The 13,848-nt window shown below is 43.7% G+C and overlaps 1 protein-coding gene across 1 annotated transcript; it reads left to right on the top strand.

Moving 5' to 3' along the window:
• Positions 1-912: 912 nt before the first annotated feature.
• On the top strand, positions 913-12,990 carry LOC139686888 (sterile alpha motif domain-containing protein 5-like). The gene is made up of 2 exons (XM_071583964.1): positions 913-1,485; positions 12,907-12,990. The coding sequence occupies exons 1-2, from the start codon at positions 913-915 to the stop codon at positions 12,988-12,990; spliced, it is 657 nt and encodes a 218-aa protein (XP_071440065.1).
• The last annotated feature ends 858 nt before the right edge of the window (positions 12,991-13,848 follow it).

Here is a 13,848-nt window from a genome sequence, read left to right on the forward strand (position 1 = left end):
TATGGAGGAGCTTCAGGGAGGACTAATTACCTACTTACGCGGCCAGCGAGATCAAGACCCCCGGGGGCGAAGGAGAGAGTGGGAGGTCACAGATGATCCCACGGCGACCCCCTCCACTAACCTCTTCCACTCTCATTCCGTCGGCCGCAGGTGCGTCGGCGGACGGAGCACGCAAGGAATCGGCGGTAGGATCCCGCTTCCCCCGTCACCCGGCATGCGCGCCTCAGTCAGACGCTTAGTGCTCCCCTCTCGCGTCCCCGAGCCAAACCACTTCGATCCCTCCCACCACCGTCAATACGCGGCCGTCCTCCGCCGGCGTCGGTTGCGTGCTCCGAGTAGTGGACGCGGGGCCGCGCTGGTTGTTGTGTTTCGTTCCGTGTACCGCGATCCCTCTCCGGGAAGAAGGCGTGTGTGCGAACACTGCAAGTGAAGGAAACACGTGTCAAACAGCTCCGTTCGTCCCCGGCGGAGTCCTTTCCTTCGACGTCGACGCGTGTCAGGGAGACACTTCGTCGACACGAAAAGAATTAAGAAAAAAAACACCTATTGCATTTTTTTTCAACATCCTAATTTCTTTCCCTTCAACCCTCCACCCCCCATACATCCAAGTCGTGTGTTGGCGACAAAATAAGCGGAGTTCAGGTAGGAGGACGACAAGATCAGGGCCGGCGGGGCGGGAATGCCTCTCGCCTCGCCGCCGTCGTCGACTACGCCGCGATCACGTGCCTCTCGGTCCCCCTTGGGCCCACAAGGGCCCCCACCGGGGGCGGCCCCTTGCTCTTCTCGCCGCCCCCTTTATCTTTCCTCCGGAGCAGCCGAGACGACACGCCGGTCGGCGGCACGACCTGCGAAGAATCGCCGTCCTCCGCGCCCGACGACCCTGAGGAAGAAGAGGACTCAGTTGACGCCGTCATGTCGACCACCGCGAGCAACATCGTGGCGGAGTGGCTGCGGTCACTCCAACTTGGACGCTACGCCGAATCCTTCCTCGACAACGGTTACGACGACCTCGAGATATGCAAGCAGGTGGGTGACCCGGACCTCGACGCCATCGGCGTGTTTGAGCCCTCGCACCGGAGCCGGCTCCTGCACTCCGTGAGGGCCCTCAGGGAGGAAGGTGCGGCCTCCGTGTACTTCACCCTCGAAGAGGCCGCAGCGGCCGCGGCCGCGGGAGAAGGGGACCTGTCTCCCGCGGGCGTCGGTGGGGTCGGCGACCCATGCGATGGCTTGGCCGCAGCCGCCTCATCAGCGGGGGCGGGGCCGTCGGATCCTCCGTCCCCCGCGGTTGCCTGCGGGGGCACCTCGGTGGTGTCCCCTCTCTCGGTCGAAGGCGTGGTGGTCTCCAACATCGGGAGGTACAGAGACGAGTACGAAGAGGGAAAGGCGGAGTTGGTGAGGATTCCGAGACCCCAGTTGAGGATGCTGCTTCGGGAGAGGCTGGACAGAGAGGGAATTCGCCTCAGCTGCAGGCCTTATTCAACTTCGGTGAGTTGTACATTTCTGGTCATCTCTTACGGTATTTTTTTCACCTACGTCCATTTTTCAACTTTTCCGTCTCAAAACACCAAATATGGCCATGCGACTAATGTCCCGCGGAGGAGAACGCGCAGTTGAAGTGTAGAGGGACAGAACTGATGTTGGGTGAGGGGCGACGACTGCCGGAGAATTGTTGTTGGAGGAACAGAGTTGCATTTCTTAGGTAAACCGGCGCTTCAACGCCGTTCATCGAGAGTATTTTGTGATCTTAGCGTGTGTGGGAGAGAAAGCGAGTGAGTGAAGCGGGGTAGGTGGACGGAGGAGGCACGGAGAAGGAGGGAGGGAGAGGGTGGTCGAGCCGGCCGTTCCCCTTTCGGTTGCATTCCATTGTCGTGGAGGCAGTTTTTTTCACGTTTCCGTCAGTGCTCTTCGTCTTTTTTTTCACCGGCGTCCTACAGAATTTGGTTCTTCATAAGGGGTATGAAGTCTCCTTCGAGTGTTCGCGCCGATTTTCAGTTTTTGAATCACTCGAAGTGAGAGTGAATTCTTTTAGTTTAGGTGCTTCAGCTCTTAAGGCCCAGTGTCGTTCTGCACGATTAGCTGCATTTTTTATTTTTTGCCGAATATTTTCGTTGAACCAAGCTCGTTTTTATCCGCTGAAAATTCTTTTCCCGACTCTTTCTCACTCGAGGTGAACTCATCGAAGTTAAGATTTTCATTGATGAGAGTTGCTCAATTGTTTCCGCGTTGCCCCATTCCGTGATGTTTCATTTGGTGAGAGTCTCGCCTTTTGTTTCCGCAAGGTTCTTTCGGATAGTAAATCTTCCGAGTTGTACTCGTTCGGCGTGTGGAGTGCATTTTCATTCCGCGAACAGTGCTTCCGACGGGTCGAGTATGCATTATGCCGGGGAGCGGCACTCACTGCGACCACTTAACTTTTTAGACTTATGAAACCGAGAGCGGGGCAGTTGCTGATCGTGTGAAAGTGGGAACCAACACGCGGAGAATACGGTCGATTGCCTTTTCCTCCGATGCCGCCCTCTGATAGTGAGGGAAAAGTAGTGGTTAATTTTTTTCTTGTTACTGCCGGTTTCCATCAATTTTCGCCAGTTTGTCGCATGTGCCGTGAGGTGCGCGGCGGAATATTGACCTAGACCCCCCAATTATAGTCAGCTTCGACCGTAGTTAACACTTAATTTCCCACCTCCCCCAAGTAATTTCTTTCCTTTCTCCGGTGACGGGGCGAAGTCGCGAGTTCTTTGCGTCCGCTCGCGAGACGGCAACGAAAGAGGCGCTCCGGAGCGGTTGAGCGCTGCCGCACGAGTGGATTCTGGGGGGGGATCAACGAGAGAGTGAGGAAGGGGGGAGGGTTGAGGTGGATGGAAAGAGCCTGGGGGGAGGGGAGGGGGCGGCGGTGCCAAGTGTATATTATGTTGTACCGGGACGGCAGCAGCGCCCTCTCTCTTTCTCACTCGGTGGCCGGTCAGAGGGGGGAGGACACTAGTCGTTCGTCGGCCGTGCCAGGGGACCCCAAGGGCTCTCTCACAAGAAGCGGGCGCTCTTTCGGGGCGGAGCTCGTTTCGCTCGCAAGATACGGCCGATCTCCCGCGAGGAAAAATTTCGCACGAAAAAAATGTTTTATTCTCAAGCCCCGCTCGGGCCGGTCGTCTTTTCCTTCTTCACCAGGTATTCTGGGGACTTGGTTATCTATCAGAGAATTTCGGGTTCTTTCTTGATGTTCGTGTGACTTTTGAATCCGTGTTACCGATGACAAAAACGATATCTTTTACTTTTAAAATTCCTTATTCTTGGTGGGGTCAATTATTTTTTTGCGCAGTTACAAAGAAATATTGACTTCGCAGCTCCAAGCTCGCGGCGTCGTTCGAACCCGCGACCTTCGGTTTAGATTACGAGTGCGTCACCCCCTGGGCCAACCAAGTCGGGTCTGCTGAGATCATTTACTCTCTCATGGTGGGCAAGTAGGGAAACAACTTTGTTTGAGAACAGGTTTGCTGCACTTGAACTATTTTCCACATGACATTCGATTGTTGAATGTCTATCGATGAAAAATTCGCCATCTTTGAAAATTAAATCAAATCAAGCATGACAGCCACAGTAATAATTGATCTTACATGTAACAGCGAAAGGTCGAAGATTTAAATTTGTCCTGAAATGTTAAAAAAAATGGAGAAAGTAATGTCAAGTGACAAGTATGAAATACGTGTTAAAATTTCATTTACAGTTCGGCTAAAATCCGTATCTGACGAAAGCTTTTTTTAAAGATTGCTTTTGAAATATTTTACAAAATTTCAAGAAAATATTATTCACTAGGAATAAAAATGGGATTCAGCCGGTAATATTAAGTACCGCTAAAATCTTCGACTTCGAAATGGCTTTATACGAGTGTGTTGGCCACCACGATAATGAGATCCTCCGTAGGACTATTGCTGACCAAATTATTTGACGCGTGTGCGGTAAATTAAAGGCAGTAAAACGATATAATAATCGATCGTAAAAATGAAATACGAGTTAAGAATGACCCCAGTCACTAAACGTTTATGGACTGGTGTGCGACTAACAAGATATACTAAGTACGTAATTATTCCAGATGAAGGACAGGGATAAAATATTCCACCCTATAAATTTCTCCAAAGATGATATATAGCTGTGGTTACTCGTTAAAGAAGTCAAAGATTAAATATTGAGAGAAAGTTTCTCGCATTTTAACGACATACAAGTATTCTATATTTGTATTGAATTCCAAGGGGAGCGTATTGAGAGGTTATTGCAATCCTGGAATCGATTCACGTTATTTGGATTTTTATTAGAGTTCAACGGGGTAATCGGATTCGTGTGTTGGAATGAGAGGAGAGGTTCCAAATTAAGTCTAAGGAGAGGAATTGTATTGAATTTAAAGTCAAGAATTCATATTAGCGTGTCATTCATGTTATCAAGTATAAGACTATCGCTTTTCAGCCACCTTCAGGGTCTTCCCTTTTTGTAGGTATAGGTTTTTAAATGAGATTTTGGGTGTCCTTACAGGCTTGTATAATGGAAACCCTCAGACGGGTGGCCCATTTTAAGTGAAGCAGTAAGTAGATAATTTTGTTGCCCGTTGGGCGTGTGATGTCCAGAAATTTGCAGAAAATTAATTAGTTTTAATTATTCTGTTATGAAATTTGCAACCCAGGAGATTTAATGATCTACGCATTAAGATACTTTATGGAATGTTATGCTTTACATCCCCGGGGTGGCACATTCGCGGAAATATCTGCATGAAAAGCAATGCCTGCATTGCAAGTCATTGAATCTGCGCCGTCGGCATGACGAGTTGCCATTTATGCACCATGCTCAGAGTTTCTTCCCAACAAGACGTCGGGGAGTACACCGCTCTTAGAAGAAGAAAACCGTTGCTATTGCAACTCGTCGAAGCATGAATATTCGCAGACGCAAGCGAAATTTCTTCCCCTGTGGCTGTCAATCCGTTGTCTGTCGAATCCTTTCCAATTCGTCTTTGATGGATGCTCTTCTCCGTGGCCAAGCGGACTTAACGACAGTCGATCGACAACCGCGAGCTGAACACGCAAGCAAATGAATACGACGTCCCGTGGAGTCGTAGGAATCATTGTAGGATAGCGGGAGATTACTTTTGACCGCAGCGACTTCATAGTTGACGTCTCACGCGGGTTTCTGTCGCAAATGGTCGGGAACCACTCCGGGGGAAATGGGAGCAATCCACTCGCCAAGGTGGCGGCGGAGTTAGGGCGGTGACCATTGGCGCAGTGCATCGGAGAGATAAAGGTTACAGAATGGAAACCTTTGTGCGCATGGGCCATGCGCGGCAATACGTACGTCCGCGACGTCACATACGAGAGTTTAACGCCACACTGTGTGGTTTTTCAGGGTGATGAATTAAGATGTAAACGTGAAACGAAAAGTTTAATTTGGATAGATGTGAGGGAAAAAGGTGGGACTATGAAGAGAATGCTTGAAAAATATTTCTTAAAAATTTTGATTATTTCATGCATTATAAATTGATAGATACCATTACACAAAGTTTGCAGAATAAGTTTTGAAGGAAATGGGCAGGTGCTAACTGGAGGTATTAGTACATATACGTATATATCAGAAATAGGGGTCATGAGAACGCACAAGCCCTTCCAACACTTCAAGTTTGTAATATATATAGAAATATATATATATATATATATATATATATATATACATACATGTATATATATATAAATATATATATATATATATATATATATATATATATATATATATATATTTTTTTTTTTAAGGTAATCTACCGGTTAAGGTAGGTTTTTGGATGGATACAACTACCAAACAAACATTTTATTACTCCTAACAAAACACAAAATCCATCATCCTACTCTTTATCAGGTCCCTCTTCATCTCTGAGTACTTTCTTCCTCCCTTCATACCGTCCAACATCCCTATCCTGTTCCCTCCCTTTCCTGGTTTGCCTAACATTTTCCCCTCTATTACAGTCGTCAATATCCCACTGCCGGTCAATACACCCTTCATCCACTTTTCCTGCCTCCATAGGATTGCTCCAAACAAACCCTTCTCTTCGCCCACCATACCAAGTACTTCCTCATTTGTTTTCTTCTCTGTTCATTTCACCTTCTCCATTCTTCTCCACCCCCACATTTCAAAAGCCTCCAATCTACGTCTATCCTCCTGCTTCAATGACCACGTTTCCGCACCGTACATAGCTACACTCCATATCAAAGTTTTTACGAGTCTTTTCTTAACATCTTCACTCAAAGTCCCTGTCATCAACTCCCTCCTCCTTGCGAAAGCCTCTTTGCCTAGCGCAATTCTTCTCCTTACGTCCCTACTACTTTGACCGTGTTGGTCCAAGACACTACCGAGATACTTAAACTGTTCTACCTGCTCTAGTTTTTGCCCTCCTATTTTAATGTTAAGCTTAGCCTTTTTCTTTCTGGAAAATCGCATAACCTTTGTTTTATTAATATTGATTCTCATCCCATACCTGTCGCACTGAATTTCCAACTCACTCAGCAATGCTTGCAGCCCCTTGGCTGACTGACAAACTAAAGCTTGGTCATCAGCAAACCTAACTGATTTTACGAATTCCCCGCCCACTTTCATTCCTACCTCCAGTTCTTCCCATGCCTCTTTGATCATTTCCTCTGCATACAGGTTGAACAGCAACGGTGATAATGGGCAACCCTGCCTTAAACCCCTTCCTAACACTGCCCAACCGGACTCCCCGTTTCCCACTCGCACCTGAGCAGTCTGAGACATGTACAGGTAAACCCAAACTGATCATCTCCTAAGTAATCATTTTCCCTACTCTCTATCCTTTTGTTCATGATCCTGAGAACAACTTTAGCTGCGTGGGATATCAAACTTATCGTCCTGTAGTCCTCACATGATGTAGCCTTCACCTTCTTTCGGAATAGGAACTAAAATTGATCTCACAAAGTCTTCCGGCCAGATTCCTTCATCATAAATACTACGGATCAGCCCATATAGCCTCTTCCTCCCACATTTTCCTAAGCATTCTAAAAGTTCCGCGGGAATGTTATCCACCCCCACGGCCTTATTTAGTTTCATCTTCCTTAATGCCCTTTCTATCTCATTGTCTAGTATGCCTGGACCTAAGCTATCTTCCTCTACGTCATGTTCCTTTTCTATGTATAACTTTGTGGGTCTAAGCTCTTTACTGTACAGTTCTTCTATGTATTCCTTCCATCTCTCTTGGATCTTCCCTCCGTCAACTATTACCCTACCCGCCTTATCTCTAACTGTTAGCATAGCTCTTCCTTTCTTACTTCCCGATAAAGATTTAACTTTGCTGTACAGCGCACCGATTTCACCCTTCCTCTGCAGACTTTCCATATCCTCGCACTGCGTCTTCCACCATGCTTCTTTTGCTTTATTTGTTGCCCGCCTCAATTTATTGTTTAAATCTTTGTACTTTATTTTGCCTAATTCTGTATTTACATTCTTCCATTATATATATATATATATATATATATATATATATATATATATATATATATATATATATATATATGAGGTTGATATCCCACGCAGCTTGTTCTCAGAATCATAAACAAAAGGATAGAGAGTAGGGCAAATGGGGATGGTCAGTTTGGTTTGGGAATCTGGCCGGAAGACTTTGTGAGATCAGTTTTAGTTCCTATTCCGAAAGAAGGTGAAGGCTACATCATGATATAAGCGTTTGATAGAGTGAATTGGGAAATACTAATGAGTATTTCGCAGAAAATAGGAATATATTGGAGGGAAAGGAGGCTAATCCGCAACCTGTACATGTCTCAGACTGCTCAGGTGCGAGTGGGAAACGGGGAGTCCGGTTGGGCAGTGTTAGGAAGGGGTTTAAGGCAGGGTTGCCCATTATCACCGTTGCTGTTCAACCTGTATGCAGAGGAAATGATCAAAGAGGCATGGGAAGAACTGGAGGTAGGAATGAAAGTGGGCGGGGAATTCGTAAAATCAGTTAGGTTTGCTGATGACCAAGCTTTAGTTTGTCAGTCAGCCAAGGGGCTGCAAGCATTGCTGAGTGAGTTGGAAATTCAGTGCGACAGGTATGGGATGAGAATCAATATTAATAAAACAAAGGTTATGCGATTTTCCAGAAAGAAAAAGGCTAAGCTTAACATTAAAATAGGAGGGCAAAAACTAGAGCAGGTAGAACAGTTTACGTATCTCGATAGTGTCTTGGACCAACACGGTCAAAGTAGTAGGGACGTAAGGAGAAGAATTACGCTAGGTGAAGAGGCTTTCATAAGGAGGAGGGAGTTGATGACGGGGACGTTGAGTAAGGATGTTAAGAAATGGCTCATTAAAACTTTGACATGGAGCTTAATAATTAATAAGCAGACTGTAATTGAGGGGAGAAGGTTAGGCAAACGAAGAAAGTGAAGGAACAGATTAGGGATGTTGGACGGGATGAAGGGAGGAAGAAAGTACGCAGAGATGAAGAGGGACCTTATGTAGAGTAGGATGTTGGGTTTTGCTAGGGGTCACAAACTATTTAATTAGTAATTATGTCCATCCAAAACCTACCCTAACCGCTAGATTACCTAATAATAATAAAGTGATTCTCAGGATCATCAACAAAAGGATGGAGAGCAGGGAAAATGATTACTTAGGGGATAATCAGTTTGGGTTAAGGAAGGGGAGAGGCACGGGTGATGCTATTGCAGTACTGAGGGCACTGATTGAGAGGGATATTGAATACAATCAGGACGTATTTGCCTGTTTCATAGGTTTTGAAAAGTCGTTTAATAGAGGGAATTGGGGAAAAATAATGAATATATTGCAATAGGAGTATACTGCCGGGATAGGATGTGCACATGCGTTTGAAGAGTGATGAATAACGAATTTCATTAAGATATAAAAACATCACAAAGTATAGCAGTTCATTATAGAAATGGCTCTTTGGTAAAGTTGAAACCAAAATATTTGGATCAATGCCACAAACAATTTTATTGATAAACGCTGAAAGAAGAGGACGCTCTTCCTCTTAATTTCGTTGGATTACTTTTAAGGTGAAAAGCAAAATATAATTTGGCTCTGAGATAAAAATGAAGGGAAAATTTTCCCAGTTTGTTTCTTCCGGAGAAACGATTTTTTAAATAAAATGAAATAAGAGACTAGGCAGGAGATGCCTAATCACATTATTTTTAAAATATTTAGTCCTTTCAGCGAAATTCGAAATCCTAAAACGACTATTCTCTCTCTTCCATAATTTAGAGCTAAAATTACAGGCGAGCACTTACTATTAATCTTTCGGATTCGAATTTTTTTACCCTTGAGAGGAGGAGCTGTACGAAATAATAAATAATCTTTCGATGCCACAACCGTAAGATGCCACGGCCAGACCCTTCCGGTAGTTACGATGCGCTTCCCTTCAAATCGGATGCTCTTCGCCTTTCGGTACCTTGCTTGATTGACTTTGGGCTTATGGGTTTCTACGTTCTCACAGGCATCTTACTATATCAATTTGCCTTGGGGATTTTATGTATAAATTTGTTCATATCATCTCAAGATTTAAAAGCTTCACACTAATAAGTAACTCGTTTTGCATCAGTAATGTAATTTTCTTATGGTATTATCGTACGAACCGTATTGAATGTATTGATTGTAGTATTATATTCAGTAACCATTAATCGCGGCACGTGTATGTCGTTGTGTACATTGTCACTTTTCCGGCGTTATTGCAGAATTAATGCTAAAATCATTTTTATACGGTCAAAATGAAGTATGACGAAATGTTTTCTTTAGAGTGATAGTAGATCTAATGGAAAACCCAGATGTTTAATTACTTAGGTATCTGACTCTCTTTCGTTCATCACATCATATAAATTTACGCCTCACTGGTCACCTCACTGGTTTATGATATTTACAAAAATTATTTTCGTTTCTTGTTGTTAGTCCACTGTTTGTTTTCAGGAATTATAAACAACTGTCTGATTAAGATTCCAACACATAGCTGACCTCCATTTCTGTCGTACAGTAATCCACTTAAAGACTGTGGCATTAACATTTTTATGTGGAGTTAAGGATTTCATTTCTTTGACGCCGTTTTTATGTAAATTTTTATGCAGAGAGATAGTTTTTTTGATGGTTGATAGTCTGATTTTTAAGTTGGGTTGTGGGTGGCCACAGACTGATCATCGATACATTGCTAAGCTCCCTCCAAAAAAGACAGCTTGAGACCCTCTCAACATTATACTGTTCTTCGATTCCGAGGACTTTTTATCTCCCTTTATTTGGCCTTCCCCAACCTCACTTGCCTATCGTCCTCACCCATATTTCAGTCAAAGTGCTCAGCATCCACCTGTCCTATCCCATTTGGATTTCTCTAAACAATTTTCTCTCCTCCCCCTCCATTCCTTTCCGTCCATTTCGCCTTTCCCATTCTTCTCCACTCCCATATTTCGTCGGCCCCGGTGGCGACAGGGCAACTTCCTCGACTGCCAACCCCGAGGGCACGGGTTCGATTACTGTCTAGGTGGGTCTTCTCCACCTACCTTGGTGTGTATGTATTTGTCTTCAATGTAATTTCCAAGGGTTAGGTGGAAGAGGAGACTAGAAGTCTTATTCTTGGCCAATTAAATCGTGAAATAAATAATTATTTCAAAAGCGTCCATTCTAAGCCTGTCATCTTTTTTTCAACGACTAAGCTTCTGCGCCGTACAAAAATACGCTATCTATCAAAGGTTTTATCAATCTTTTCTTAATTTCCATACTTAACGTCCAACTTCAACTCACTCCTTTTTGTAAAGGCATCTTCCCACAACGAATTTCATATTCTGATGTTCCTACTGCTTTGAGAATCTTGGTCTAAAACACATACAAGATAATGCAACAACAGTGTGTAAAAATCATTCGCCTTGACCGGCATATTAGCGGATCATTCTGTTAAAAGGGGGAATCGAGATGGTGCGGGGGCTAACGTACTGGCTTCCCACCCTGAGGGCGCGGGTTCAAATCCCGGCGGTGTTGAATATTTTTCAGAGGTATCTCGATCCCTACTTGAGGTGATTTGTGGAGGGCACTTTGAGTGAGTACGCCGTCCGTAGGATGGGGCGTAAACTGCCGACCCCTTGACGCCTTTCGTAAAGAGTAGGCTAATGCCGACGCCGGGTTTCTCTCCTCCCTTCATCCTTTCCTGTCCATCCCCTATGGCGCGAATGACCGTAGCTGTCGGTCGTCTCCCCTAAAAACTACTACTACACCGTTAAAAGGTTACTATTGCGGATCTCCCGCAGTTTATTGCAACTTACAAGATAGATTAACTGTCCCACCTGCTCTAGTTTTTGCCCTCCTATTTTAAATTTTAACTTAGCCTTCATCCTCCTCGGTAATATTATAGCTTTTTTTCGTTTAGATATATCTCCATCCCATTTCTAAAAATACTGATTTTCTAATGCTCTCAGCAACTATTGTAACCCTGTTGTTCACTGGCTGACTAAAGCTTGATCATCCGCAAATCCGAAAGAGATGAATTGGAGATAAAAACTACGTACGAGTATCTCTTTGGGGTTGAATTTATCATTTTTCCGATGAGTTGTTGCAAGTTTTCCCAAATTCCAAATTATTTTGCGGATATCGCGACGAGCTTGTGATAACTTCCTTATCTACATATCACGGCTTGATACATATAGTGTCAATTTAATGTTTTATCAGTATTTGTTGTCAGCAGTTGAGAAGTGATAAACGGTCTAGAGTACCGATAACCTCGCCATCGAGAGAAAAGTTTTTTAACCTCTGACGGTTAATGGGCACTTTGTGATTACAGACAACATACCTGTATGACTAAGAAGAAAGGACAGGAACGCCTTCTGTTTTGAATTACTATTGGAAATATGCGACAAGTAGTCATTTGTAGTATCCTTAGCAAGTAATTTCGCTTAACATGGTCAGAGGCAGATAGATGTCAGAAAAAGATTGTCAACTGGAATCGAATCACATGATATTCTTCTTGATTTACGTATGGATTCAAAGCAATAAACTGTAATTTCTAGTATCAATCTGTCCACTGGGCTTCATTTTCTTTATTCCATCGGTGAATTGGAAATGGTTCGTCAAGCGAGTAAAGATGCCATAACAGTTAAGAGTACCCCATACCACATCTTAGTATAGCATCCATTTTTCCGGGCATTCCGCATTGGTTATTCCGTGGGTAAGGCTATGCTTATCTGCGACTACTTCATCCTGCGTGAGCGAGCAGGTTGAGCTGCATCAATATTTATTAAGCCCATAGTCCAGGAATGATTCACCATGAGTAATGCACGAGTGAATGACTCGTTGGGTACCTTCTTGATGGGATGCGCTCAGCTCATGAGTGTAGCCGTTTAAAGCAAACGCTTATGAATTCCGTGTCTTACGAAGCACGATTCGCCAAGAGTCGGCACTTCGCTGTGACCTTCGCAGTTGTTAGTTTCTTTTACCTTGCGACGACCCTGGAAAAGATATAGCACTAGGGTGCCGTTGGTCACCTTTTGGTTGATACCACTCTTCATTCGCGAACTATATACTTGCTGTGTTAATGTACAAAAACAAAATCACCTCATTAGTAGCAGTGGCATTTCATCCTTTAATTTTGTATCCTCAGAATCCGGCGTCCCTGCGTGTTTCAGTTCATTTTAATTTGATGTTTTCATACACTTCTTGTGAACCTCATACCTTTTCAATTACCCTTGAATGAGATTACTAGAATTCCATTTTTTTAATTCTTTTCTCTGGGGATAATTAAACCAGCCTTTTTGATTGAAATCCTTGCGCTGAAAACCAGAACCTGAACGCTTGAATGACCAACTATATGGGACAATCTCACTTCGTGCAAAACCACGGCGACCGAGTTACGCATTGAAAACATGTGCTCCTTATATCACTCTCCAGATATCAACGGTGACCTTAGGTTTACTCATTGTGGTTGCCCAAAGGCATGGATATGGATGTGAAAAGGGATCACCGCTTCAGTAATCAAATGGTGCATCCACTAGACCGCGACCCATCTCTGTAACACATTTTGATTTATGTTATGCCAATGGAGACAGCACTTGGGGATACAGCTCCCAAATTTGTTTGAACGTCTCACAAAAGTAATGCCTTACGAAATCAAAAAAACCTGCTGTAATAAATAATTATCATTATCATATTTTAAGTAAGTAATTATAGGGTAGACCTTCAAAATTAATTCACTCCAATTACCAATTTGTAAGTGTTATAATAAAAATAAAATCGCCATGAGTTTATTTATTTTAAGATTTAAGTTGAAAGAAGAGCACTTTATCACTGTAGATCAGTCGTGTGAAGTTTTACTGAAATGAATCAAGTGGATAAGAATGGAATGTTAGCAAGTCTAAGCTTTTTATCAAGCTATTTCACTTTTTGACGCTCTACCCATGGCATAATTACACGTCTTATAATTTAATAGCAAAGCAAAGCTTGGAACTACTGCCTCTAAGTGACCTTAGCATAACTGGTCGAGAATCTAATTACGTCCGATATCATTGGATTAAGTTATATGAATCGGAGTAGTAAAATGCCAAAATTAATGTTCATAGTAACTGTGAAATATGCTTATCATATTCTGATCGATGGCGTTATCTTAAAATAATTAATATTTAGGTACTAAACGTTTGCTACAACCGAAGCCATGTTCGGAATCTGGCATTAGTCATCTTGCTAGTTCATGGGACTTGTATATACACTTAAAATTGTAGTACTTCGGGGAGGCGACCTAAAATCGATCGAAGAACCAGAATCAACTCGATTAAAATCGGGACGGTATTATCATGATAAAAATTATTAGTTGAGCTCACTTCCTTTCCGAAGGAA

Source organism: Hetaerina americana, unplaced genomic scaffold, assembly GCF_022747635.1.
Source record: "Hetaerina americana unplaced genomic scaffold, ioHetAmer1.1.p SCAF_15, whole genome shotgun sequence".
In the NCBI taxonomy this organism is placed as follows: Eukaryota; Metazoa; Arthropoda; class Insecta; order Odonata; family Calopterygidae; genus Hetaerina; species Hetaerina americana.

Coding starts and splice junctions, on each gene's coding strand:
- LOC139686888 (XM_071583964.1), top strand. CDS start 913: ATGTCGACCACCGCGAGCAACATCGTGGCGGAGTGGCTGCGGTCACTC. Junction 1,486..12,906: donor GCAGGCCTTATTCAACTTCG/GTGAGTTGTACA, acceptor ATCACTCTCCAG/ATATCAACGGTGACCTTAGG.